Consider the following 27,551-nt stretch of genomic DNA (forward strand, 5'->3'; position numbering starts at 1 on the left):
GTTCTGTTAAATCTCCCAGGTTCTAAGTGCAGCCTGGAGAAAGGTATGTGTAGCTGGAGCAACACTCAGAACGTCAAAGTGGACACACTGGACTGGGAGCTGACGAGTCCTGAGGCAGAGAGACACTACTCCACCCCTCCTGAAGACCACAGTCTGGGCACAGAGAAAGGTGAACCAGAGAGAGACTAACAGGGACGGACTGACTGACTGACTGACTGACTGACTGACTGACTGACTGACTGAGTGACTGCAAATGTCGGGAGTCCAGTATACTTGTGGGATCCGGACAGCTTTGTGGGGCCAAAATGCTGGACCCCACAACTTCAAAAGGCTGTTTAAGGGTTAAGACTTGGTTATAGGATTAGGGTTAGAATTAGGTTATGGTTAGGGTGAGGGTAAGGGTTAAGGTTAGGCATTTAGTTGTGATGGTTAAGGTTAGGGTAAGGGGCTAGGGAATGCATTATGTCAGTGACGGGTCCCCACAAAGATAGTGAAACGCTCTGTGTGTGTGTGTGTGTGTGTGTGTGTGCGCGTGCGTGCGTGCATGCGTGTGTGTGTGTGTTTTTTTCATCCATCCAATAACATGTACGAAAAATGTACTGAAGTGTAAAATCGACATTCCCTTTCCTTTCTGCCAGGTCACTTCCTGTTCTTTCCAAGCAGCAACCGGACGGCAGCCAATCAAAACGCTCAGTTGCAGAGCCCTCACCTGCCCCCGACCAAGGGCACCTGCCTGAAATTCTGGATCTACAAGCCATTCTCATGTAAGGATCCATGTCCTCATTTTCATAGTTCTTTTTATTGAATTTTACAATATACATAGATTTAGCACACAACAACAACAGAAACAACATTCCCACCCCACATCAAACATACCGAACCCCCCTGTTGTCACTTAAGAATGAGACTCTGGTTAATATAGGAATGTGCAACATAGTATGCAAAAATATCACAGCGTACACAATGCAGAGACTTAGTATTGCACAGTGAAGTTGAGATATGAAAAGTCATTAAGGCCCAATAAGCGGTGAAACAGAGGCAGCACGTCTGGTCCCGGAATGTCAAGAGTCCCACCCAGGTGCGTATTAAGGGTCAGATATGATCATTTGAACATGTATTACTGTACCAGTGTGGAGGGTTTATTGAAAAAAGTCCCCAAAAAAATCCACACTTTGATACATTTCTTTTCAAAGCCCCGTAGCGTACATCTTATTTTTTAAAGCTTCAGATTAGACAAGACATCCCTTTTCCAGTGGGAGACTGAGGGCGGGGCAGCATCTTTCCACTTCAAAAGTATCAGGCGGCGTGCAAGAAGGGTAGTAAAGGCAACTACTGTATGGCCCCCAGCAGGTAATCGTATCCCCTCAGGAACAATTCTAAACAGTGATAGAAGAGGGTCTGGATCAATTGGGTCTGCTAAAACTGTAGAGAGAGCCTCGAAAATACCCCTCCAATAACCCTCAATGTTGGGGCAGAGCCAGAACATATGAATCAGTGTCACATCCGCAGACTTACATCTATTACATATAGGGTCGACTTGTGTGTATATTTTAGCTAGTTTGGCTTTGGAGACATGCACTCGATGGACCACTTTAAATTGAATCAGAGAGTGCCGAGCACACATAGATGAGGAGTGAACTCTTCCCAATATCTTAGCCCAGGTCTCCTCATTGATTGTTGCTTGAAGCTCCTGTTCCCACGCAATTTTAATTTTAGACAAGGAAAGCCCGTCCAATCTAGAGATTAGTCCTTGAATAGATGAAATTGCATTGTTGTCTGAAGGCTTGGAGGACATGATGGCATCCATAATCCCGTTAGATGGTTAGTTGGGAAACTGTGGGAAAACTCTATTAATATAATGCCTAATCTGTAAATATATTTTAAGGGTTTAATACGTTATATTAAATTTCTCTGATAGCTGTTCAAAAATGGCAAATTTATTTTCAAAAATCGAGGTCATTGAAGCATTTCAAGCCCCTCCCATACCACATGTTGACTGCAGTACCGTGTATTGAGGGTGAGAAAAGGTGATTGAATGCCACCGGGCAAAAAAGACGTGTCTTGCAAGTTGAAATGTTTTCTGAATTGTGAATAGATTCTGAGAGAGTGACTGACCACAGGGTTAGTATTAGACATGTGCAATGATAAGTGCAGTGACATGCCAATTAAAGCAGGTAAAGAAACAGAGCTACAGATATCCGTCTCCATCTTAACCCAAGTAGGGCCGTTTTTGTCTAAGTGATGGTGCGTCCAGTATGACATACAGTGCAAATTGGATGCCCAATAATAAAATCAGAAATTCGGAAGGGCCATACCTCCAACTTGTTTTGCTCTTTGCAGGTAGCCTTTGTGCAAGCGTGGCGGCTTGCCCTTCCCAATATATGATGAAATTATTGAGTCTATGACGCATTTTGGCAGGGAGAGTACATGACGTTAAACAGGCATTAGCAAAACCCATCTGGTCTGGTGATATAATACAAGGCAGAGCGTCCTCTAAACGGCGAGCCATTACTTTGGCTAAAATGTCATAGTCTGTGTTCAGCAGAGAAATAGGTCTGTACTGTTCTTTTTTTACTAGTAAGGTTATACATGCCTGGTTTAGGGTGGTTGGAAGGGTTCCTGATTTCAGTGAGTCTGAGTACATAGCTGCCAAGATGGGGGCTTCCTTGTGAAATCCTTTAAGATATAGTCTGGATGCCTGTGATGCATTTCCCTTTTGGTGTTTTGTAACACAATCTGTATGCAGCGGACGGCCAGCTGAAGGTGTGGAGGCTGTCTGAAGGTAATCTCCATCAGCTGCTGGTGGTAAGTGAACTGGGAGGGCCGTGGACACGCTTTGACGTCAGCATCACATCGACTGAGGAATACCAGGTCAGACTACATATACTGTGTCTAATTTATATACTGATATATTGCTTTTAACATCAAAATCTGCACATAGCTAAATGTCATACATCGCACAGTAATGACCGACTACTATGTCTTGTTGTTTACAGATTGTGTTTGAAGGAATCAAAGGCACGTCAGGCGTCATAGCTCTGGATGACATTGAGTACACCGTCGGAGTCAACTGTGCTAACGAAGTCACAGATACACTGCCAAGTAAGATGGGCCGGGGGTTTTCAGCCCATTAACTGCTATCTGTATGTGCACAGCTTTTTTTTTCTTTTTACTGATTTTCTCAGAATTTTTTTTTTTTAAGTAATAGTTTGACATTTTAGGAAATATGCTTACTGGTTTTCTTGCTGAGAGCTAGATAAGAAGATTGTCACCACTTTCATGTCTGAATGCTAAATATAAAGCTACAGCCGGCAGCAGGTTAGCCTAGCTTAGCATAAGGACTTGAAGCAGGGGGAAACAGCTAAGCTGGATTTGTCCGAAAATGGAAAATGAAGTGTACCATCACCTCACTAGAAGTGCCGGAATTCCATAACTACTAGAACTGCCGTGAGCGGTCATTTTGACTGCCAGATTCCAAACTCTATAATCTCTAATGATAAATACCTAATTGCATATTGTATTATGTATTGTGTTAGGATATCTTTAGAAAAACGTAATAACACCGAAATGTACATTTTTACAAGTCTAATTATACATTTAGTATACGAGTAGTAATACGTGTTTCAGTTATTCATATCATGGCATAGTAAACCGTAATTATTTCATACATTCATATCCCGAAAAATACGGTGTGGAAATTCATTCAACTTAACTCATAACAGCCAAATAACAATTAAAAGTATCTTATTTGAACATTTAGCTATAACCTAACCTGGCACTGCCTCTGTTTTGGCGTCTGCTGCGGTGCGCAGCGCTGCTCGGACCGTGCGCCGCTGCCCTTTTTTCCTCCATAAACTCCGCTCTCAGCTCCTCTGCCAGTTGCTGCATAAACTTCCTCCGGACAATTTTACTGCTGGTGCAGTCCTTGGAGAGGATGTGTGCAACGATTCCAGCCAGTTCGAGGATGTATAAAGTTATATGAACATGTAAACAGCCACCGGCCATCTACGTGTACCGCGCCTTTCACAGAGCGAGCGCCCGGTGTTTGCCTTCTGATTCAGAACAGAGTGCCTCCACGCCGTAGTAGCCTACGTTACCATCTCTGGCTTTGCCTTCGGCCCATCGGTGATGCCCACACTTGTTACTCGAGACCGCTAGTTTCGTTGCTCTGACAGAGACTATGGTAGTTACTAAGCAACCAAGATGCATCTTCAACCGCGCAAAAAATTAAAAACAATACCGCGAAAATCCGAGCGGTCAATATGACCGTGTATGGCCGAAATAGGTAAAAGTAACTGTATTTTCTTTGCCTTTTGTGTAATGTATATAAAAGCAATTTTAAATTAAAATACAGACTAATTTAGGAAAAGTCAGGCAGCAGCAGGATTGTATTTTTTTATTCAGCAAAGTTATTACACATATAAATTTCAAAACGGTCAAAATGACCATCATGGCCGTTCTAGTGTTAAGGGCACTAATTAGCATGTTACATCTTGTTGTTTTTCTTTTTTTTAACAATAAATGAAAACAAATGACACCTGATATTACAAAGAGCTACATGCTGGAACTATTTATCTGCGGGCCTAGTGATTTTGCTGAACGTTCACTTTTAGTACAATATAAAAATCATCTTTCAAACTTGTAAAATATACTTGAGATATGGAGTTTGGCTTTTAAAAAACGTTCAGCAGTAGAGGAATTTGTCTTATTTGTCAGCAGTTTGTTAACTGGCTTAAAATGCCAGTTGACAAACTTTGTCCTCAGCATAATCTCTGCTAGCACAGGAAACTAAAGGTTTTCCGTCCTCCCTGTGTAATCAGAAAAGCGAGACGACGGGGGAGGGATCGCAGCGTCCGTCATCGTGGTCCTGCTGCTGATCGGCACGTTGATCGCCCTGCTGGTTTTCTACCTGCGAACTCAACAGAGAGTCAAGGCTTCGACCGGTCCTTCTTCATCATCCTCCTCCTCAGCTGTTCATGGTTTCAGTAATGAAATATATGAACCAGACCTCACAGTGAGTTCATCTGACGTTCAAACCTTTGTCAACAAACCGTCCATCCATCCAATTTGTGTCCATTGTGTTGGTGAAGTGACATTTAAATGATCTTAGAACTACAACAAAGATGGCAGAGTATAAGCACTAGTAACATTGGCCATGTTGTGTGTTAACATCTAGTTTGCTGAATGAAAACATCCTTAATCAGCTAAAATTACATGTACACTCTAAAGCAGGGGTCTTCAATGTTTTTTAACCCAAGGACCCCTTAGCTGAGAGAGATGGATCAGGGACCCCCCTACTACTGTGTGTGTGTGTGTGTGTGTGTGTGTGTGTGTGTGTGTGTATATATATATATATATATTATGTTGTAAAATTAAGTTGCAAATTAAACTTACAATACAATAACGTGTAGGGTGGCCTAAAGCCTTTATACATACCTTTTAAGTGCATAGAATACTAAGCTATTAAAATAATAATTGTTGGCATGATTTTATAAATCATGTTTATTGTTAAACATACATGTGGCAGCGTGAATCCTTAGGATAACCTGTATCTGTGGATGGCTACCGGTCGGTAAGCCTTTCATCAGTGTGTTTTTTTTCACAAATAGGCTGAATTATATTTGCTAATAATAATTTGGATTCATGTTAAGACATTTTAGTTTTTGAAAGAAAACTTCCAAAAAATGACAATAATATGGTGGCCCCCGCTGCAGTAACTCTGAGGACCCCCTAGGGGTCCCGGACCCCCTGTTGAAACTCTGCTTTGAAATAACAAACCAACCACGGTTAATATACCAGCCATAAAAATTCCTACAATCCTCTGGGCAGATGACAATTTTGTTTTGATTTTAAACGAAAATGAGCGGCAGATTTTAGTTTTAATGCCGCTAGCAGAATGATTAATGATTAATCATGTGTTCATTTCAGCAGGACCGTGTGATGGTTGTACCAGTGCAAAACCATCCGATGGCAGCTGGGTTCAATAACGTCTCTGTGAGTGTACAGCACTTTATACTGTTTATGAGTAATGTGTTATTTAATATGGTGGGGAGATAATGTACTCATTTCTATTCACATGTACTCACATTTCACACGACGGGCGCAGACTCAATGTGCAGAAAGTAGAGCCAGAACATTCCATGCTTCCGAAAAGTGAAGCCTAAACATTAGGGGTGTGCATCTCTCCCTTATAAGATGATCCAGTACGTATCTGGATACATGGGCTACGATACGGTTCAGGGACGATACATTTTAACATGGAACGATACAGTTTGATTGGATGTTGAAACGATTCGGTGCGATCCAATTCAATCTGATAGATACTAAATATTTGTTTAATGTACACACGTTCATTTCCCATTATAAATGAAAATAAGCCAATTCTATAAAAGAAGCATTGCCTGCCTTCAAATAAATATATATTTTGTAAAAGGGACCAAGGAATAGCAAAGCTAGGACATGCTAATAGTATACACTGTAACTTCAACTCAATTAGCTTACAACCAAATCACATCAGCTCCATATTAGATGAAACTGCCTCCTTGCTGCTGTAATCTTAGAGACACAGGTCCACGTTACACAGTCATAGTGAGCACTCCAATAATAATCATATACAGTATTACGTGAGTACATGTGAGCACAATAATACTGTTGTGAGCGTTAGCATGCAGCTAGCAGACTTTTGTGCTGAATGTAACTGAACATCTTAGAACATATAAACGTCAATATAAACTTAATACATAGCTATATTTATACCAGTCTACTCACATGTTTATGAACACACACATGGATGGATGACTCACAGTCAGTGTTGGGCAAGTTACTTCCAAAATGTAATACATTATAGATTACTAGTTACTGTCATTTGAGAGTAATTAGTTATATTACAATATTACTGTCTCTGAATTGTAATGCGTTACACTACTTTTGCATTAGTTTTGAGTTACTTTCACCAAAATAACAGGGGCAGTTTGATTTGGCAGCTAGCTTGTGAATTTCACCACCGGATCAATAAAGTCTTGTCTTTATCCACTTTAATACATCATAGATTATTCATATTTTGTATAATTAATATAAATATGCAAAGTAACTAAAGCTATACAAAATAGATAAGTAAAACATATAATAGGCAAGTAGGAGAAAATGAAAATACTCAAAAGTATGGCATTGTTGTAAAATGTTTGTTTATAGCACTTCAATAAGAAATTCATGTTGTTTAGGTTAAAACACTCTAAAGGAAATGTTCAATTATAGTGTGATTAAAACTCACTATTAACATTATTTACAGTACTTGATTTACAGCTGATTTGTGAAAAGGTAGCCTACACAACCTTATTTAACAGTAATTTAGTTTTACTGCGAACCGTCACAGGAAGTGCTACACGGAAGTTGTCTGTTGTGTAGCCTACTCTTGCTAGTTGTCTGTTGTGTAGCCTACTCTTGCTAGTTGTCTGTTGTGTAGCCTACTCTTGCTAGCTTACTGAGAAGCAACATGTCCGTCAGGCTCAAGTTGTTCACTTTCTTGTTTGTAAAACTGCAACATATTGAACAGTAAATGGTCACAGTAAAAGACAAGCGTTTTTGGTCGTCATTCGAAGCCATTCCACTACAGGCATAGTTACTCTCCACGGCTGATAAAAATGCAATGATATTTACGTGTAGCAAGCCTCAACATTAATTCCCGACATGTTTATATCTGTCAGCCGCTGACCTGTTGGGACATACATGCTGTCCATACTGTCTCTGGTTCTGACCACGGGAACAGAAACAGGACAGCTCACTTCAACACAGCGTAATAACTCCTGAAAATAATATCCATCTCGCAAATGTATTTGTCTCTGCAGTCATCTCAACCATCGAATACAGCGACAGGATAATAATACGGCTTTTTTTTTTTTTTCCTGTGAAGAAATGTGTCGCGGTGTTGGTGAATTCTTAAAAAAAACAATGCACCACTAAATGTTGCGTTAAAATGCGTTGTAACTCGCGTTACTGAGATTGTAACGAGCATAATATTACCGAAATTTAATTAGTAATGCATTATATTACTGCGTTACAGCAAAAAGGAATACATTACTGTAATTGCGTTACTTTTGTAACACGTTACTCCCAACACTGCTCACAGTACTAGTACAATTTACAATATCCACGATGTATTCCTCTCCGCCAGCACAAACATGAATGACCAAGTCCTTAAGCACACAAATGGTGAGGCTTTTGTCTCCCTTGCGAATAAACACACACCCGTCTGTTTCAACAGCATCGAACACACCGCAGCAGCTTCATCGGATTGACAGCAAAGCTTCAGTCAACCGATACGTAGAGTTAGAACCGCGCCATCGGCCGAACCTTGGTCCATTTAGACCGATGCAAGGGGTCCGTGTATCGATGAGGTCGAATCTGTGATAATACAACCGAATACCGATTCGTATCAGTGAATCTTTACACCCCTACTAAACATCTCTATCGTATAGGTCTAGGTCATAAAACCTGCCCCTCCATGTTCGCGGATGGAGACATGGGTCAAACAAAAAAATCTGAGTGCACAACAAATAATTTTTTACCCAAAGATGGTTTCTGTCATTTTAGGTAGTTCTTATCACGCTAATGTTTGTTCAAGTGTTTGGTTTGGATTAGTTATTTTAATGCCATAAAAACATTGTGAAACGTCATGATTGACAGCTGTGATTGTGCTCACAGTCCGGCGGGCGTATGTTCTAGAACCCAGTTTTACTACTGCCAAAGACTCTGGCTCCAAATAACGTCACCAGCACAAGATGGCAGCGCCCGCACTAGTGAAATGTTTGCTTCGTTTTTGTACAGTGGAGACGTGTCGTCAATCTTTATATACAGTCTATGGTCTTCACCTGTCGAATTCAAATTAGTAGTGTTCACTCGACTTGTAGCCAATGAGCTCAAAGCTGCTGAAGCTGCAGATTGAAGCGTTGATTCTCGGCGGGATGGGCATCAGCAGCTCTTTCACATTTCAGTGAGAGGTATGATTTAAAGAGAATATCAGAACTCTTAGTCAAAGCTTTAATTTCACTTTCATTTTCATGATAACTAAATTAGTCATCTGGCCCATTATTTAACTGTCAAATATATGTCAGTGCAGGACCGTTAAGAAAACTGTAGTCTATATCAACGACCTTCCACTTCCGGGATTGCCCCGTTGCTACAGGAAGTTCCGCCGTATGTCCTCCTTTTCAGCCAGATGTCCGTTACCTTCCTCTTTCTTTGTGTTGTAATTTTAAACTCCGGTGGATTTCTGAGGACTATGGTTAACTGCTCCTCAGATCTCTGCAGGGTAAATCCAGACAGCTAGCTAGACTATCTGTCCAATCTGAGTTTTCTGTTGCACGACTAAAACAACTTTTGAACGTACACATTTTCCACCAAAACAAGTTCCTTCCCGAGGCTATTTTGCAGCGGCACCGTGGCTCCGTGCGGCGCTAAGCGCCGCCCAAGACGATTGTGATTGGTTTAAAGAAATGCCAATAAACCAGAGCATTTCTCCCATCCCGTAATGCTGTGTGGACTAGCCAGACCCTCCTCCGCAGCGCTGTGGAGGAAGGTCTGGCAAAGCGAGACTTTAATCTTAAAGACAGCAGAGAAGCAGTATGTGATATTTGCTGAGAGGGCTAATGGGCTGGGAGGTTTTGGTGGATGTGAAGTGAGAAACCACATTGAATAACTCTCTGCAGGACACACAGATATATATTTGTGTGTGTGTGTGTGTGTGTGTGTGTGTGTGTGTGTGTGTGTGTGTGTGCGCGCGTGCGCGTGTGTGTGTGTGCACAGAGCTTGTTTGCTAAAACAGCTGTCTAATGCTGATGTAAATGAGAGCGCTGAAACTGAGTCCTAAAACCAGAAGACGACTGTAACATGAAAGTTAGCGTCCTTCGTGGCCAGCTCGTGGACAGACTACTGTTTGGTTGTTCTTACTGACGGATCCCCTCTTCTTCTTGTGTTTCTGCAGGTCTCTGCGGATGTCAGAGAGGTGGAGGTGGCGTGAGGCGGGAGGAGTGGTGGTCCTGTCACCTAAAGGTGGCTTTGTGAAAATAAGGTGATATCACAGCAGAAGAACTGCTTGTGTCACCCTTACATGACACACACTCACACACACACACACACACACACACACACACACACACACACACTCACACACACACACACACACACACACACACACACTCACATACACAAACACATGCACAGCCCACATACTGAGACACTGATAAAGGCCTAATCGACGCAGCTCCCTCCGATCACGGCTCTCTGCCTGGACGGACACATGGAAGTCAGAAGGTGAACGTCTTAAGGTGTCGTAAAACGGAAATTAGTTTAACTTTCTTTAAATCGAGACTGGGCATCACCCATGAATGGCAAAAATGGTTGCATGGAGATTTAGGATCCTTTTTGGATCTGTAAGGAAGCATGAGCTGGGGGCACGGAGCTAAAAAGACACGAGTTTACCAGGCAAGGAGGGGTCTAATGAAAGACACTATGAAGTTGCATTTTGGGAGAAGAGCTTGACTCACATTAAAGACTAAATGTTTGTTTACTTTAATATCTCTGCCTTAATCCGTTCTCTCACATGCCCCCCAACTTATGGAAAGTTGTGGAGCCCGTTTAAAAAGAAAGGAGAAAGAAAATAAGACTGGAGAAAGAAAAGGACGACGTGTTAAACCTTGAAAAGAGGGTATAGAGAAAGTTGACATGTAATGCTGCTGTTTGGAAGAAGTCTGTAGGACGGATGTATTCTTTGGGATGTCTTGGGTTAACTTTACTCCACTCTGAAACAAGATATAATTGAGTTCTGATGATAAACGAATTAAAGTTAAGCATTGAAAAACTGGGTCAGTGTGCCTTTTCAGTCTGTGAGTAAATTGTCTATGGGGAATAAAATAACTGCATGTGTATATATATATAAATACCACAGATATCTGTACTATATATATATAAAAATCACATTCTCTGTAAATGTCTAGGTTTTTTGGTTTGAGATTTCTTACAAAATCTTGTCAGTCCAGTGAAATTTGAAATGTGTTTGCTCAAAATTAGTTTTGTAATTAACTTTTTTTAAAGATTATTTTTTGGGCATTTTAGGCCTTTATTTGACAGGACAGATGAAGACATGAAAGGGGAGAGAGAGGGGGGAGTGACATGCAGCAAAGGGCCACAGGTCGGAGTCTAACCCTGCACCGCTGCGTCAAGGACTAAACTAAACTAAAATATGTGCTCTACCAACTGAGCTATCTGGTCACACAGAAATGATTGAGACTTTTAAAAAACTGACTAACCTTTAACTAATTCACCAATTAATTATACTAAACATTTTCTAGTTATGTCCTCTCAAATTTAAAGATTGACTTGTGTTTGGTATACTATATAGCTTGGTATACTATATAGCTTATTTTACAAATTCTTGGACAAAGTATCAGTTGATGATATACATTGGGGAAAAAAGAATCGATAACTCAATCAAATCAATGGTCGCATCCAGCGTCAGAGGATGAATGGCAACCTATAGCAATCACGCGTGCTCTTGATTGGTATCTCCCTGCACGGCTCCGCTATGGTCAAATGCCTAGAGGGGATGACGACATCATGTCCTTAGCAACGGTCGCGTCTCTACGGCAACATCCTCCGATGTCCCCTGCTGTCACCGTGACTCTCATCTGTTGTCAGGGGGAAAAAACACCGTTTTCTCTCGGATGGACTGATGACTTTGGAGGATGGTGTGTTGTCATTGTCTGAGCGCGAGCGCCCACCGCAGCAGCCGTTTGTGTCTCGCGACTTGAGTGCCTAAAGTTAGAGTGGACAGGGTGCAACGTGGCCACGAGGACCCTCTCCTCCTCCTCATCATCATCATCATCATTATCATCATCATCATCATTGATCATCCTTTATCCTGCACCAGACCGCCAGCCCGCGCCGTCTGCAGCCCGGAGCTGTTTGCTCTCATCTGGACCATTTTTATTTTGCACCAATCGGCTCTCATCCAGCGGCGCGCGCGGCTGAATGGATCCCGCCGTGCTCATCTTCCTGTTGTACGTGATGATCGCGCACGAGCTGGTCTGCGGCTTGGTGCAGTACCGAAAACTGAGCGCCAAGCCCCGAAAACGTGCAGCTGGACCTCTACTGCGCACGAGGTGTGTGTGTGTGTGTGTGTGTGTGTGTGTGTGTGTGTGTGTGTGTGTGTGTGTGTGTGTGTAACATCTGGATTTAGATAATATACCAATATGTTTTTGCACTGCTGACAGGTACCCTGTTTATAGCTCTGAGAGGATTAGCAGAAAAACTGATATTGATTAATGACCCATTGATTGATATTGTTGGGGTTGGTGTCACCAGACATCAATGCCAACAATAACAATAGTTGTGTTACCCTACCTTACCCTAACCCTAAGACATTTAGCAAAAAAAAAAAAATAAAAAAAAAAAGATAGCTAAAATGAAAATTAAATTAAGCCATGTAACAAAATAAAACCCATTTGTAAGTGTAAGTTGTATTGTTAGCCGTACCAAAACTTTGTCTAACCATATGAGAATGGAGGGAGGTTCAGTCTTAACCTCAACATACAGTATCTGTAAACAAATATTGGAGACTCAAAGGTTCACTTACTAGTTTTTCTAGTTTACTCATGTTAATGGGACTTGCTCATTATCATATGCAACTACTACATTTTTTTAACGGTTATGGATAATCAGTACATTTCACTCTCCAAAGGTTTTGAGGTTTAATATTACAGTCCTACATTTTGGTCAGTGTTATGGAATACTTCGTGGCTTTTATTGGTTACCCATCAAACGATTCTTGGTGGGAATTAACTGGCTGTGTTCCCAAATGCTTCCAGAGTAACATGTAAATACTCAATTTGTTATTGTAACTAAAATATTCATGTATGGTTGGGCTAAGGCTGTGGACCTGGCTTTGTGCACGGAGGCATTACGTAGGCTACTGCAGTATTAAGACTTCCCTTTACTGGAACTACGGCTCATAAACCCAAACGTATGGACAGGTAACCCCAAAAGAAAAGTGAGACTTAAACTTGATTCTATAATTAAGATGAACTCAGGTAAACCGTAAAGAAGGTATGTGCCTTCTTCCCGACAGTCAGTTTTGAGATTTCATCACGTTGTACTTCCTCCTCAGCGTCCAGGTGTGTCGGGGAGCATGGAGGACCAGCAGCCAGTCGTTCCGGCCCGACAGAGGAGGGCGGGACCTGAGGAAGAGCGGACGCATTGTGAGAAAAGCCTAATAAAGACAGAAACTATGGACACTTGCTGTAGAACAACTTGAATGGCAGCAAACCGGGCCAAGCTAACATCACCAGCAGAATTTGCTCTCTGAGTGGCAGCGAGTACTGTGAATGTGGCTCTACTGAGGTTTGGGAGACCAATCCAGCAGATGCCCTCTATAGATGCAGATGGTTAAAAAAAAAACATTTTGCAGTGAGGCTCAAATTCTTTTGTGAGTTCTTTGTCTTATAGTCCCAATAAAATCTGTGGTTAATACACATTATCTGGGACCATGATTTTCCATCCATCCATCTTCATCTGCTTATCCAGGGTTGGGTTACAGGGGCAGCAGCTCCAGCAGAGGACCCCAAACTTCCCTTCCCCGAGCCAAATTAACCAGTTCTGACTGGGGGATCCCGAGGCGTTCCCAGGCCAGGGTAGAGGTAAATGCTCCATCCTGGGTCCTTAAATTGCATCCCCGGCTCCTCCACTTGCCTCCCTTCCTCGCGTCTATCCCACCGAGGAAGCACAGAGAGACGCGAGGAAATCATTGGAGGAGAAAGGAAACGAGCAAATGTTTGAGAGGGATGAGACGTCCTGTCCTCTGATGTGTCACTTTAATTTGTCAGCTGTATGGGCAGAGGTAGCATCGGCTTTCAGCTGCACAGCTTCCGGGAAGGCTGCTCTTGTGCATCCTCGCTTGTAGCTCCTCGGTGATCCCTCCTCGATGCTTGCTCCTCAATGCTCGCTCCTCAGGGCAGAAATAAGAGAGACGTCCTTCACGGAAGAGGGACGGAACAACTTAAGGGAACTGAGATGTACCACCCAGTCTCTCCACCTAGTCCTGGGTCCTTCCTGAGGCTTCCTCCCAGCTGGACTAGAACCACCTCAGCTGGCTCATTTCCACGCAAAGGAGCAGCGGCTCTACTCCGAATTCCTCACAGATGACTGAGCTTCTCACCCTATCGCTAAGGTTTCTCAAAAGACACATTCAATTCAATTGTATTTATAGTATCAAATCATAACAAGAGTCAGATCATAGATCTGATCATAAAAGAGTTATCTCAAGACACTTTACAGATAGAGTAGGTCTAGACCACACTATCATTTACAAAGACCTAATTTTCCCCTAAGAGCAAGCATTTAGTGCAACAATGGCGAGGGAAAACTTCCTTTTAGGCAGAAACCTCAGACAGAGCCAGACTCTTGGTGGGCGGTTGTCTGACGGTGCCGGTTAGGGGTGTGATGAATAATGGCAATTATAGTCCCAATAAAGATAATGGAACTATGACTAGAAATAGTAGTTGTAGCAGTTCATGGGGTAGCAGGGCGTAGCGGGGTGTAGCAGGGCACCGAGCAGGACCACGGCGGCAGGTGCAACCATGATTTAGGTGCCACACTAATCCAAGGAAAACTGCGGGGCGAGAAAACATAACGACTCCGGGGAATAAGCTCCCCAGAGATAAGTTAGTAACAAGCATTTCTGGGACATGGGTGCACACAGATGGAAAGAGAGAGGAGAGAGGAGCTCAGTGTGTCAAAGGAAGTCCCCCGGCAGTCTAACCCACAATTTCCACCAACTGCGGAACGGCTGTGGATCCGCTCCGGAATGGCGGTCGGAGTCAATAGGTTTCCATTAAAGTCAACGTGTGTATTTTCACTGACTGCAGAACGGCTGCGTTCCGACTCCGTCCCAGCTCCGGCGATCTGCAGCCCTCCGGAGCAGATACGCAGAGCTTCTATTTTTGTCGGATGCCGGAGAGCTCCGCAGAAATTCAGCACAGGACAGATTGCGCGGGACAGGAAGTCGAGCACAGAAACAAAATAAAACATCAGGTTCATTTTCAAAATAAAATACAGCGTGCTCACGGCGGATCATATTTCCCTGCACTACACCTTGAAAACGTCATAATGGGCGGAGACAGGCCTGAAGTCAACTGGTCAGCACAGAGTTGTTTCCCCTCTACTCGTCTGGATGGAAACAAACTGTTGTTGGTTTTGTGGTTCTGTTTATAGAAACTACATCCCGTTATATCGCGCGATCATACGTGAATTAGCGAGATCTCGTGGGTCCTCGTGACTTCAGCTGTCAGTCACGGTCGCAGCCGTTCCGCAACTAAACCGGACCTGGTGGGTATTGACGGACGGCGGAGCACGGAGCCGACACGCAGCGGAGCCGACACGCAGCGGAGCCGATCCGCAGCCGTTCCGCAGTTGGTGGAAATTGCGGGTAAAACTATAACAGCATAACTAAGAGCTGGTCCCAGGCAAACGTGAGCCAGCTTTATTAGGGTTGGTAGACGAATCTGACGACTATGAAGAGAAGCAGAGAAGAGAAGGGGTGCCGTGTCTGTCCCCCTGCCGGGGAGGGTGTATAGCAAATGTACAAATGTAATTGTTCAATGCTTTAAGCAGCGCAAACTCAACTCAGTATTCCGCACGGTTGTATTGTGGTGGGCCTAGAGGTTTCAGAGGTAGATATCTCCTCTAACACCTCTAAACATCAAACCACAACTGCTGAGCTAGATACCCTTTATTCCATTTTTTTATGATGAGGGTGAGCTTACAGTTATTATTGTTTATATTCATGTCTGGATAGCTATGTAGTACATAACCTGTTTGTTTGGAAGCCTACTTTAGCAGTGTGTCCTGATTATCCAGATTCTAACTGGAATGTTGCACAATAAGCAGAGTAAAGCCTTGCGTAATAATGTTGTGTGTCAAGTTTTGTTGTTCATTGTGAGGAATTTTACATGCCACACAAGCAACCTTTTTTTTTAAATTGTAAGTGATTGTCATCAAAGGGAGGGGAACTGAGGGTGTTGACGTCCACATGACACATTGAGTCTAACCCTCAGAAATATGTTCAGAACTATAATATGATAGCTGCTGATGGGATTCACATTGTATGCTTTTATGCCCAACCTTAATTAAATTGCACACCCAAAACGCACACACACCCAAGTACTGAACAAACAGAAACAGAACTTGAATTTTAACTGTTGGCCTTTAATGAATCCATCTCCATCTCCAAGAACAATAACAAAACTCAGTCAAACAGCAACAACTTTCAGTGGAGTATAGATGCAATACAGCATACAGAATCACATTTTATTCTAAATCCAACTTAAAGGTACAATATGTAACATTTCAGCATTAAAATGTCTAACAACGACTATACCTGTGTTATATAGTTTGAGTTGTGTACTTACACTATCCTAAATATTTCCAACAACGTTCAAACTCAGAGAAATCTGTTATTTTATTTTAATGACACGGGGGTGTTCCATTTAGTCGCCTGTCAGTGGCGTCATATAACCTTTGACCTCTGGTTCCTCTAACTTCCGTCAAAACACGGGAACCCAGATGATACGTTCGAGAGTAATCGTAAATCATACAATGTCACAGAAAGAATAATACTCAGTAACCGATTTACAGCTTGCTTTCTGCCACACAGCATCATTTTGTCATGGTTACATGCCACTTCAACTTCAACAGACTGCCAGACAGACACTTAAACACCTGGCATAGGACTGAAAGCCAGGGTAGTTTCCAGAACCACATTTTGCCATGATGGCACAGACTCAAAAGGTAAAAACAATACCAGCGTCGCTGTTGCGGCTGGTAACAAGCCTAGTTAGAAGATATTATTGGCCTTGTGGCTTCATAAAACCTTCTCGAAAACTTGTCCAATCAAAACAGGGGACATTGTTGTCGTTTTTTTACACCTTAGCACCATTTTAAGGACCCCTGATAACTGGGCCCTTTAGGCAGCTTAGCTTGCGTATGTCTTTGGCCGGCTTTGTGCACACATCATACACTTGGAGTTGTTAAATTTCTGCCCTCCTGCCTGATCTCAGGACAGCTAACCTGACGGAAACTGAGCACATGAGCAGCTTCTAGTCTCTAATTGTGTTCACTGAGCTGCATGACTCTCAGCTCAGCAAACAGCAGTCAGACACTATCAGCAGATGGCCTCCTGGGCACAGGTGGGTGTTCATTACTATTTCTCCTGGGAGTGTATGTGCGCCTCAGCTATACCCGTGCAACCATTTGTCTGACTTATTGTTTGTGTCGGTTTGTTTTAATATACATGGGACAAGAATGGGTTGATTTTGACCGAGGAAAGTAATCGAAATGTTTTCTGTGTGCAGAATGTGACAATATACTACAGTATGGATGTAACTTACTACTTGAATAGTTGTTTTTTTTTCTCCACAGAAGAGAAGCAGTACGGTTTAAACACTGTCACAGATTTGAATGGTTTTGCTTAAAGTCAGAATCATGAAGGATCTGATTTTGTCTAATGGAAACATCATACTCTCTGTATGTTTTGGATACACCTACTTCCACAGTGTCATGTTACGTAAAGGACACGTGAGCATGTGTGCCTGTGTCATCAGCCCTTGCATTCCAGTTAAATACCGCAAGCAGGTTTTGCCCGTCACTCACACATACACACACACACACACACACACACACACACACACACACACACCAGGTTGTCTGAAGCTGTCCCTTGACTTCACCTGAATTACCTTTACAGTAAGTCTAAATATTTATGTAATATTAATTACAATATTGTAATAATTTGTGTATTGTATTTTTTTTCTTCTTCATTTTCATTTGTTGAACAAATCTGTGTAATGTGATACGTAGCCTACAACCCTCAACATTTGAGTTCATTCACGAAATCTTCATTTTCTCTTACATGAGCAGAAGTGATGGCGAGTCTGATGCAATTAGTTGGACAACTTGGCTCATTCTTTGTTTGTGATACACCTCACGCTGCGTGAACTAACCAGGACTTTGTAAAAATAGCCTACATTTTTTCCGACTTTTCAGATTCTACGTATTTTCAAGCCCTGCGTGTTTCTCTCCCTAGCAAACATAAAACCAGCTGAGTCGCTCCATAGTGTAAACATAATTAGCCGATTATTCTGTTTTCACCATGGAGCTGTAGCTACACATACCAGGAAGTTAACTCCGTTTTTTTTTTTATTTTGATGCTCTCAGTGTACTTTATAGAAATAGACCAACAGCTTGAAACAAGGACAGCAAAGCTGGACAAACTAGGTGCTGGAATAAATATAGAATAATTAATGTAAGAGGTTGCTTTATATACTAGTGTGAAATGATTACGAATTGTTAACAGCGCATTACGTCGTGGTAGCACGGAATGTGTGAAAAATCCTTAACTTAAGGGGCCGTGTTTATTTAACGGAATTCTTCCGTGGGCCCAACACGGAATGTTTTACAATTCCGTGAAACTGCCACAGATTTTGAGTTAAGGGGCCGTGTTCATTTCACGGAATTCTGTTCAGGTTGGCCTGAATGTGTAGTATGAAGCTAAAAATAGCTGTGGATTTATTGTGAAGAACAGTAGTTTTGTACATCCAGGTTAGGATGTTATATATATAGGATATTTAGGTTTCGTAAAGATAGAAAGCAGATACCTAAATAAGTGACTGATCCGGTGTAGAGCATGGATACATTCATGGAAAACGTTGGACGTAAACCTGAGAGCTAACACGTCACGTCACATAATGTAGTAACAGACATCACCTTTAGCTTACTGTGCCTCTCTGATTTAAGGCGACCATGGCATCGGTGTCGCTCAGCTCCCGCCTCAACAAGGCTGTGCGCCAGCAGTACATGAGCCTGCCGCAGGGAGACAAGTGCCAGGTCACCTACATCTGGATCGACGGCACCGGAGAGGGCCTTCGCAACAAGACCCGGACACTCGACTGTGTGCCAAAAAGCATAGAAGGTAGATGTCCTTCTTTTATGATCTGTTACTTTTAGTATAGTTTTACCTACAGTATAACTTAATGTCATATGGTGTCATTTTTCACCATTTAATTCTGTTTCTCTTACACTTTTCAAACCAAGATAAAGGTCAGATATGCATAGAGTTAGTTTGTTTAACGGGCAAAACTATTGAGTCTGCTCTTATACGTGAATAATTAGGGCTTTAATAACTTCATTTAAGGATTATTTAAGATGCATGTCCCCTACAAACCACAAGTCTCAAATATAAGTTAAAACCAGTACAATTAAAAGGCTCAAAGTGTGTGCGTGCGTGCGTGCGTGCGTGCGTGCGTGCATGTGTGTGTGTGTGTTTGGGGCATGTTTATCGATAAGGGAAGGAATTATTCAGAAATAAATATGAGGATAACTATGCAGCTCTGCCTCAGGGAGTGACTTTATTAGAGGGGAAGTTTACACACCTACATTGTAAAGACAACACAGAGCATCCTGGTACAATCCTGTTTCTCCTTTTAGCTGGAGAACAAATATTTGTTAGTGTGAATGTTTAAGTATTTTAGTAGAATATTGGTGTACTAGTACTTTGTGGTAGTTAATTTGTAGTCAATAAATAGTTTGAAATTCTATGAAATACGCTTTATGAGAAGATTGATACCACTCTCATGTCTGTAGGTTAAAAATGTAGATACTGCCAGAAGCAAGTTAGCTGATCTTAGCATAAAGACTGGAAGCAGCTAGCCATGTTGCTCGGTGTCTGCTGGATCTGTAAAAAAAAAAAAAAATTTGCTAACACGTTAATGGTTACAACTTTAATATGTCAATGATTTGTTATCAACTTGTTCCACTGTAACCATGTGGCCAAATAAATCAGTGAAAGCTGCTTTAAGTATTTCCATTTTTTCAGAGTTACAGATTTAGAGTTTACATTCAGCATGAGCATTTGTAAAAATGTCCTTTATCCTTTCCTTCGTGTGTCCTTTCTTTCTTTCTTCCTTGTGTCCTTTCTTTCTTTCTTTCTTTGTCCTCATTCTCCCTTCCTTTCCTTCTTCAACTGATCAGAAAGCATGGAAGTCCCCCAAATCAAGATTACGTGGTTATCTCCTAACACAAAAACATACTGCTAATAACTTGTAAAGGAGTGTAATGTGATGTTATTGAGTTTCTACTTTTGTGGTCACCAACTAACAATGTAGAGGAATTTGTCTTTGCGACACCAGAGTTAAACTTGTCTGTGAGCTTATCAGATTTCACAGCTGACTTATAGTATTTAAAAGAGATGTTTTGATGATTATGTTTTGGCTATTTGTCTTGTCAGATGTTCCTGAGTGGAACTTTGATGGCTCGAGCACATACCAGGCCGAAGGCTCCAACAGTGACATGTACCTCATCCCGGTGCGCATGTTCAAGGATCCCTTCACCCTGGACCCCAACAAACTGGTCCTCTGTGAGGTCCTCAAATACAACCGCTTACCTGCAGGTACATTTTTTATATTTGTGTTAATGCTTTCCTGTTCATTCAGGACAAACGAGTTGTACTTACTACTGTTCTTTTACTGTGTAGAAACTAACCATCGAGCGAGCTGCAACAAAGTGATGGAGGAGGTGAAAGAGCACTGCATGTGGTTTGGCATGGAGCAGGAGTACACGCTCTTTGGAGTCGATGGACATCCGTATAGTTGGCCCCAAAATGGATACCCAGCACCCCAAGGTGAATCAGTTGTCAGTTTCTCTCCTCTTTTGTTCTCTTCGTTCATGTGGAAGAAATATTGAAAGACGTAATACTGTTTAATAAGTGCATTCTTCATATTTAAAAGTGTTTGTATAAGTCGATAGTTAATAGGTATTTACTTAATAGGGCAGTAATACGCCAAAAAGGTTGTGAATCAGTCAACGTAATAAAGATCGTGACACACCAACCAGACGGCCGACCCTCGGCAGAAAAGGCAGTTGGACTGATCAGTCTCCCCGCGTTGGGCAAAAAAATGCCTCGGAACACACCGACGAGACGAGACGTAATACGTCTCCATAACAGCAGGCGGCGCTAATCTGTATTGTCGCCCAAAAATGAAAACCGGCAGCTGATTGGACGAATGCGTCACGTGGGTCTGGTTCCTCCAGAAATTCAAAGACAGACTGCCATGGCAGCTTGTTCAGAATACGATCTCATATTGTACTAAAATAGTTCACCGAAACGTGTTTCTGAAAACATTTTAAGTGAGAAATAGGTTATGCAGTTGCTGAATCTGTCAGGTCAGTTTAAAAGATTTTCGTCAGATTTTGAGAGACTCTAGTCAAGCTCATTCCGCTCCCCGTTTCCGGGTTAGCACTCTATCAACCAGATTGGTCATTTGAGTCCGACTGCCGGCAGTGCCCGCCAAATGAAGGCCGACGGCCCCTCGGGCAGACGACGGCACGGAACACACTGTACAGACTCGAGTCACTGACCTCGCCAGATTGTCCGACGGCCGATTATCGGCTTGGTGTGTCTCGGGCTTTAGTAAGTCTCCATAAAGCATTCTAAATCATGTATGTACATATTAGTAATACATATAGTAAATACATTTTCATGTGAATTCTCTTCCACTCATACACCAGGGATTTCTCACAACCTGGCAACCCAAAATGTTTCCTTACACATAGATAATTACTGCTCTAAAGGGAAGAGTCTTTAAAAATTGCCAACACAAAAGCTGAAGTTATAATGTCATAATAATGACGTATATGGCATTAGTATATTATATTAACCATTAATAATGCCATCAATTGCAACTCATACACCCTTAAAGGTGCTGTAGGATTGTGAAGATCCATCACTTTTGAAAATTTTTTTGAACATCAACAACTTTTCAGTCCCTCCCCCCTTTTCTGCTAAAGCCCAAGACTGTCTCCTAAGCCCATCCCCCCTCACGTGAGAATGAATGCTTGTGCATGAGCAGTGATTGACACGCAGTTAGACACCCCCCCCTGGCTCTGATTGGTGCATCTGAACAGGGAGCTGTGGATTTTTGCAAATCGCACTACAGGCTGTAGGTGGTGCCAGAGGAGCCAGATTTTTTTTATGTAGTTCTACTTGAACATAGGGTCAGTTTCAGCAAATATGACAGAAAGTTAGTTTTATAAGTCTTACCTACTGCACCTTTAATAAAGTATGCTTTATTATGAAGTGCTACAAAGATAAAAATGCCAATTTATCATAAATATGATTTTATTATATATATATTTATTTTATATTATATTTTTTGGTACAGGTTTGTATCTATTCTGTCTTAACAACCTTCCCATCATGTCCCCCCACTTTAAGGACCCTACTACTGTGGCGTGGGGGCAGACAATGCTTATGGACGGGACATTGTGGAGTGCCACTACAAGGCCTGCCTCTATGCAGGGATCAACATCTATGGCACCAATGCTGAAGTGATGCCATCTCAGGCAAGTGTCAGCATTACTCTAACACACGCTGTGGATCGAAAATGTTTTTTCGTTGGCACAAATATGCATTCAACTTGAACTCTTGTTCTTTGTTCCTTTTTGGTTTTTTTTCCTCTTTTCTTTGCCTGTGCTTCTTCTAACTTCAGTGGGAGTTCCAGGTGGGTCCCTGTGAGGGTATTGAGATGGGCGACCAGCTGTGGGTTGCACGCTTCCTGCTGCATCGTGTGTGTGAAGATTTTGGGATTGTTGCTTCACTGGACCCCAAACCAATGAAGGGCAACTGGAACGGTGCTGGTTGCCACACCAATGTCAGCACCAAGCAGATGAGAGAGGAAGGAGGACTGCAGTGAGTAAACATGTCCTCTGAAACTTGTAACGACAATAACTCATGCATTAATTACATTTATTAAAGGTCCTATGACATGCTGCTTTTTGGATGCTTTTATATAGGCCTTAGTGGTCCCCTAATACTGTATCTGAAGTCTCTTTTATATAGGCCTTAGTGGTCCCCTAATACTGTATCTGAAGTCTCTTTTATATAGACCTTAGTGGTCTCCTAATACTGTATCTGAAGTCTCTTTTATATAGGCCTTAGTGGTCCCCTAATACTGTATCTGAAGTCTCTTTTATATAGACCTTAGTGGTCCCCTAATACTGTATCTGAAGTCTCTTTTATATAGACCTTAGTGGTCCCCTAATACTGTATCTGAAGTCTCTTTTATATAGACCTTAGTGGTCCCCTAATACTGTATCTGAAGTCTCTTTTATATAGGCCTTAGTGGTCCCCTAATACTGTATCTGAAGTCTCTTTTATATAGGCCTTAGTGGTCCCCTAATACTGTATCTGAAGTCTCTTTTATATAGACCTTAGTGGTCCCCTAATACTGTATCTGAAGTCTCTTTTATATAGACCTTAGTGGTCTCCTAATACTGTATCTGAAGTCTCTTTTATATAGACCTTAGTGGTCCCCTAATACTGTATCTGAAGTCTCTTTTATATAGGCCTTAGTGGTCCCCTAATACTGTATCTGAAGTCTCTTTTATATAGGCCTTAGTGGTCCCCTAATACTGTATCTGAAGTCTCTTTTATATAGACCTTAGTGGTCCCCTAATACTGTATCTGAAGTCTCTTTTATATAGGCCTTAGTGGTCCCCTAATACTGTATCTGAAGTCTCTTTTATATAGGCCTTAGTGGTCCCCTAATACTGTATCTGAAGTCTCTTTTATATAGGCCTTATTGGTCCCCTAATACTGTATCTGAAGTCTCTTTTATATAGGCCTTAGTGGTCCCCTAATACTGTATCTGAAGTCTCTTTTATAGAGACCTTAGTGGTCCCCTAATACTGTATCTGAAGTCTCTTTAATATAGACCTTAGTGGACCCCTAATACTGTATCTGAAGTCTCTTTTATATAGGCCTTAGTGGACCCCTAATACTGTATCTGATGTCTCTTTTATATAGGCCTTAGTGGACCCCTAATACTGTATCTGAAGTCTCTTTTATATAGACCTTAGTGGTCCCCTAATACTGTATCTGAAGTCTCTTTTATAGAGACCTTAGTGGTCCCCTAATACTGTATCTGAAGTCTCTTTTATATAGACCTTAGTGGTCCCCTAATACTGTATCTGAAGTCTCTTTTATATAGGCCTTAGTGGTCCCCTAATACTGTATCTGAAGTCTCTTTTATAGACTTAGTGGTCCCCTATACTGTATCTGAAGTCTCTTTTATATAGACCTTAGTGGTCCCCTAATACTGTATCTGAAGTCTCTTTTATATAGACCTTAGTGGTCCCCTAATACTGTATCTGAAGTCTCTTTTATATAGACCTTAGTGGTCCCCTAATACTGTATCTGAAGTCGTTTTCCTGAAATTCAGCCTTGTTGCAGAATTACAGCCACTAGAGCCAGTCCCTCAATGAGCTTTCCTTAGGATGTGCCATTTCTGTGTCATAAGGAGGAGATTCCAGATCGGCCCATCTGAGCTTTCATTTTCTCAAAGGCAGAGCAGGATACCCAGGGCTTGGTTTATACCTATCACCATTTCTAGCCACTGGGGGGCCATAGGCAGGCTGGGGGAACTCATATTAATGTTAAAAAACCTCATAAAGTGAAATTTTCATGCCATGGGACCTTTAAATGATAACACCCTTAAAATCGCTATTTTTAGGATTGAATTATTCCAGCCAATGCAAAATTAATAACACACCTCGTCAAAAATTGTCTTAGGAATTGAATCTTCCAAAAGTGACAAAATTACAAAGCCCACTGTACATTTTCAGTGGAATCTTTTTTTATTTTTGCAGCTTGTGGATTTAAAGGATGCCAATTACATTATTTCTGTTTTTCAGGTTAAAGTCGATCTAGAAATATTAATGTTCTAGTAAATAGTGTCACTCACAGTTGCTAAAACACGGCTCTAATTGTGTTAGCATGATCATAAATCTCTCTATGACTGATTCACTTTTTATTTGATATGATTCAATCACACCGCTGTTTTTGATCTGGTCGTAATAATTCCAGGGAATACAATAAAAAAGAAATTCTCAGTGCCATGAAGAAAAAAAAAAGTGTAATGTACGTGTGCTTTACTTTTTGTGTGCTTATTTTGACCATCTCTAACTAACATCATTTTCACATTTTACATTGACATGCATGCTCGATGGTGTTTTAAGCCCCCAACGTCAACTTCAAGGCAGCGCTGTGACCGTCGACTTCAAGGCACCTAACCCTAACCATAACCATAACCATAACCATAACCATAACCATAACCATAACCATTGCCTAATTCTAGTGCCTTCCAGGCAGCGCTGCCATGGAAGGCGACATTGGGGGCTTAAAACACCAAACACCGACATGCATGCACACCTTTGACATTTCTCTGGAGTTTCACAACATGGATTCATTTTTTAGGTAATTGCTTTATTTAACATTATTTCGAGACAGAACCTAGAACCTTCTGAAAAATGTACATACCTTCCAAGTAAAAAGAAAGCAAACTTCAGACTGATTAAGTAGAGTGGGAAAATCGAGTTTCTATAAATTCTGTAACTTAAAGCGTCGATAATAAATATGTTTTACATCAACAATCGCATCACATGCATGTGAAAGGCCTTTGCAACTAGTGTCAAACTCAAGGTGCTCTAAGTTTGCTCTATGAGCCAGCTCCTTTAAGTGATCGATGGAGCCGGCTCCTGGAATTTCTACTTTTCTTTACTTATTTTTCTTGTAAATAAATGCAAGACAGAATAACAGGATGATCCTATAACATATTTGTTAAATACTATCTAGAAACGTCTTACTTTTGTGAAAACATTGGGAGGCAAGCATGGTGAGACTTCTGTATATTACGCCGGTATGAATAACTTATGTGATAAATGTGCGCACATACCAATCATATGTTAAAACGCTGCTAAATTTGACTAAATTATAACAGCCAGAGGTCGTACTGAATTAAGAGCCGTTATTGCTGAGCTGAGCCAAATGAGCTGGATCTCTAAAAAGAGCTGGAATTCACTAGAGCAAACGGACACAGTTAGTAAACCATCTGGTGAACATAGTGGAGCATTTAGAAGCAGATATTTCCAAGAACGGAGCTAGAATGTGAGTTAATCTTGGACTGAAATTCATCAGGTGGCCACAAACATGACTCCAAGTGAACGTTAAATGTCCTCTTTGTCTGCTGGGATGTGTTAATAAGCAGCTTTTTGCTAAGGACTTCACAATATCGACTTAAAAAGTGATGTCAGTGTTGTGTTTAAGGCTTGGTTCTGTTGCCTCCAAGTGGCCAAATAGAAGGACAGTTATTGCAGGTTTAACAACAAGACACCTCTACCAACTATTGTTTGAAAGTCTTCAGTCATATCATCCTACTTATTCAGAATGAGAATCAGAAAAGGGTTTATTGCCACATTAATTTACACTTATGTGGAATTTGCCATGGTGAATGGCGCATACATGAACAAACAAACATACATATTACACATTAATATAAAATAAACAATAAATACAGAAACAAATATATACAAAATAACTGTTGCATGAGAAATAAGCACAATGTGCATTCACACACTTATTGATGCATGAACCGCCTGTCTGTGAAGCTCTGAAACTTTCATCATTTTAGTTTTTAAAAAGACATAAATTCATCTGCAGACAATCACTGCAGCAACCTTCCATAGCATCTCAACGGTCTCTTTGTTTCCCTCTGACGACAGGTACATCGAGCAGGCCATCAAGAAGCTGAGCAAAAAACACGACGAGCACATCCGTTTCTACGACCCACATGGAGGGAAGGACAACATCAGGCGCCTCACAGGGATCCATGAAACCTCCAGCATCTACGACTTCTCTGCCGGAGTGGCCAACCGAGGCGCCAGCATCCGCATCCCTCGCCAGGTGGGCCAAGAGAAGAAAGGCTACTTCGAGGACCGTCGGCCAGCAGCAAACTGCGACCCGTACGCCGTGACAAGGATCATCGCAAGCACCTGCCTGCTTGAGTCAGAAGAACCAGAAGAAAGCAAATAGGAGAATGGTACATATGTAGTAATATATAGAAATAAACATCTGCCTGTGAGTTCACATGAGTTGGATACTTGAAAAACTTGGTATTTATTGTTGTTTCCATATTATGTACCTAGGTTTTAATACATTCCCATGTGCACAGACAGTCCTTATAAATGAGAAATTGATAGGTTGTATATATGTTTGTAACTACAGCAGGTCTTTCAGAACTGGAAATAGCACTTTTTTTATTATTTCTAAATGTATATTATGCTGCATTAATATGATGCATTGTTACATAAAACTTGTGTTTCGTGTTAGTTTGGGTTGAAGTAATAAAAAAAAGACAACGGTGCTATACTTGTGTGTAAGTTTTTGTTTCACACACATGAATACAAATCACATGACGAAATATAAAAGACGTGGTGGGTGTGGTAGAAACCTGTAATGGCTTATATGAAAAACCACAGCCCAAATGTAGTCATACAAAATCACCAGGACATTTTCAGTGTAGTGTTCAAGTTTCATAAAAAATGTATAAAAGAGAAATACATGCAGAGAAACAGAAGTAGTTGCTGTGTTTACGGTAGTAACAACAGTGGACTAA

At 41.5% G+C, this 27,551-nt stretch overlaps 2 protein-coding genes and 1 long non-coding RNA gene across 8 annotated transcripts in view; all 3 read left to right on the forward strand.

Annotated features, from left to right (window-relative positions):
• Window positions 1-10,858, forward strand: part of mamdc4 (MAM domain containing 4) — a 31,626-nt gene extending 20,768 nt beyond the window's left edge. For 3 of the 4 annotated variants that reach the window (XM_035991597.1, XM_031277467.2, XM_031277470.2), the window contains exons 24-30: window positions 20-169; window positions 639-764; window positions 2,747-2,871; window positions 2,997-3,102; window positions 4,821-5,014; window positions 5,929-5,994; window positions 9,980-10,858. In XM_035991597.1, the coding sequence (XP_035847490.1) occupies window positions 20-169; window positions 639-764; window positions 2,747-2,871; window positions 2,997-3,102; window positions 4,821-5,014; window positions 5,929-5,994; window positions 9,980-10,015 (803 nt within the window). In that variant the 3' untranslated portion in view covers window positions 10,016-10,858. The remainder of the gene's footprint in view (window positions 1-19; window positions 170-638; window positions 765-2,746; window positions 2,872-2,996; window positions 3,103-4,820; window positions 5,015-5,928; window positions 5,995-9,979) is intronic. The other variant, XM_031277469.2, reaches the window with a different exon arrangement.
• Window positions 10,859-11,404: 546 nt separating this feature from the next.
• On the forward strand, window positions 11,405-13,528 carry LOC116034754. The gene is made up of 2 exons (XR_004101197.2): window positions 11,405-12,155; window positions 13,160-13,528. It is a non-coding gene; the product is annotated as an uncharacterized LOC116034754 (long non-coding RNA).
• Window positions 13,529-17,661: 4,133 nt separating this feature from the next.
• LOC116034752 (glutamine synthetase-like) lies at window positions 17,662-27,319 on the forward strand. Of its 3 annotated transcripts, XM_031277472.2 has the most exons (8): window positions 17,681-17,780; window positions 18,807-19,015; window positions 20,330-20,491; window positions 20,576-20,722; window positions 22,316-22,443; window positions 22,590-22,789; window positions 26,659-26,986; window positions 27,017-27,319. In XM_031277472.2, the coding sequence occupies exons 2-7, from the start codon at window positions 18,847-18,849 to the stop codon at window positions 26,966-26,968; spliced, it is 1,116 nt and encodes a 371-aa protein (XP_031133332.1). In that variant the 5' UTR covers window positions 17,681-17,780; window positions 18,807-18,846; the 3' UTR covers window positions 26,969-26,986; window positions 27,017-27,319. The 3 variants fall into 3 exon arrangements, with proteins under 3 accessions (XP_035847609.1, XP_031133332.1, XP_031133331.1); XM_035991716.1 differs by lacking the exon at window positions 27,017-27,319 and having other exon boundaries at window positions 17,662-17,790; window positions 18,841-19,015; window positions 26,659-26,968; XM_031277471.2 differs by having other exon boundaries at window positions 26,659-27,319.
• Window positions 27,320-27,551: the final 232 nt, after the last annotated feature.

This window comes from Sander lucioperca, chromosome 14 (assembly GCF_008315115.2).
Source record: "Sander lucioperca isolate FBNREF2018 chromosome 14, SLUC_FBN_1.2, whole genome shotgun sequence".
In the NCBI taxonomy this organism is placed as follows: Eukaryota; Metazoa; Chordata; class Actinopteri; order Perciformes; family Percidae; genus Sander; species Sander lucioperca.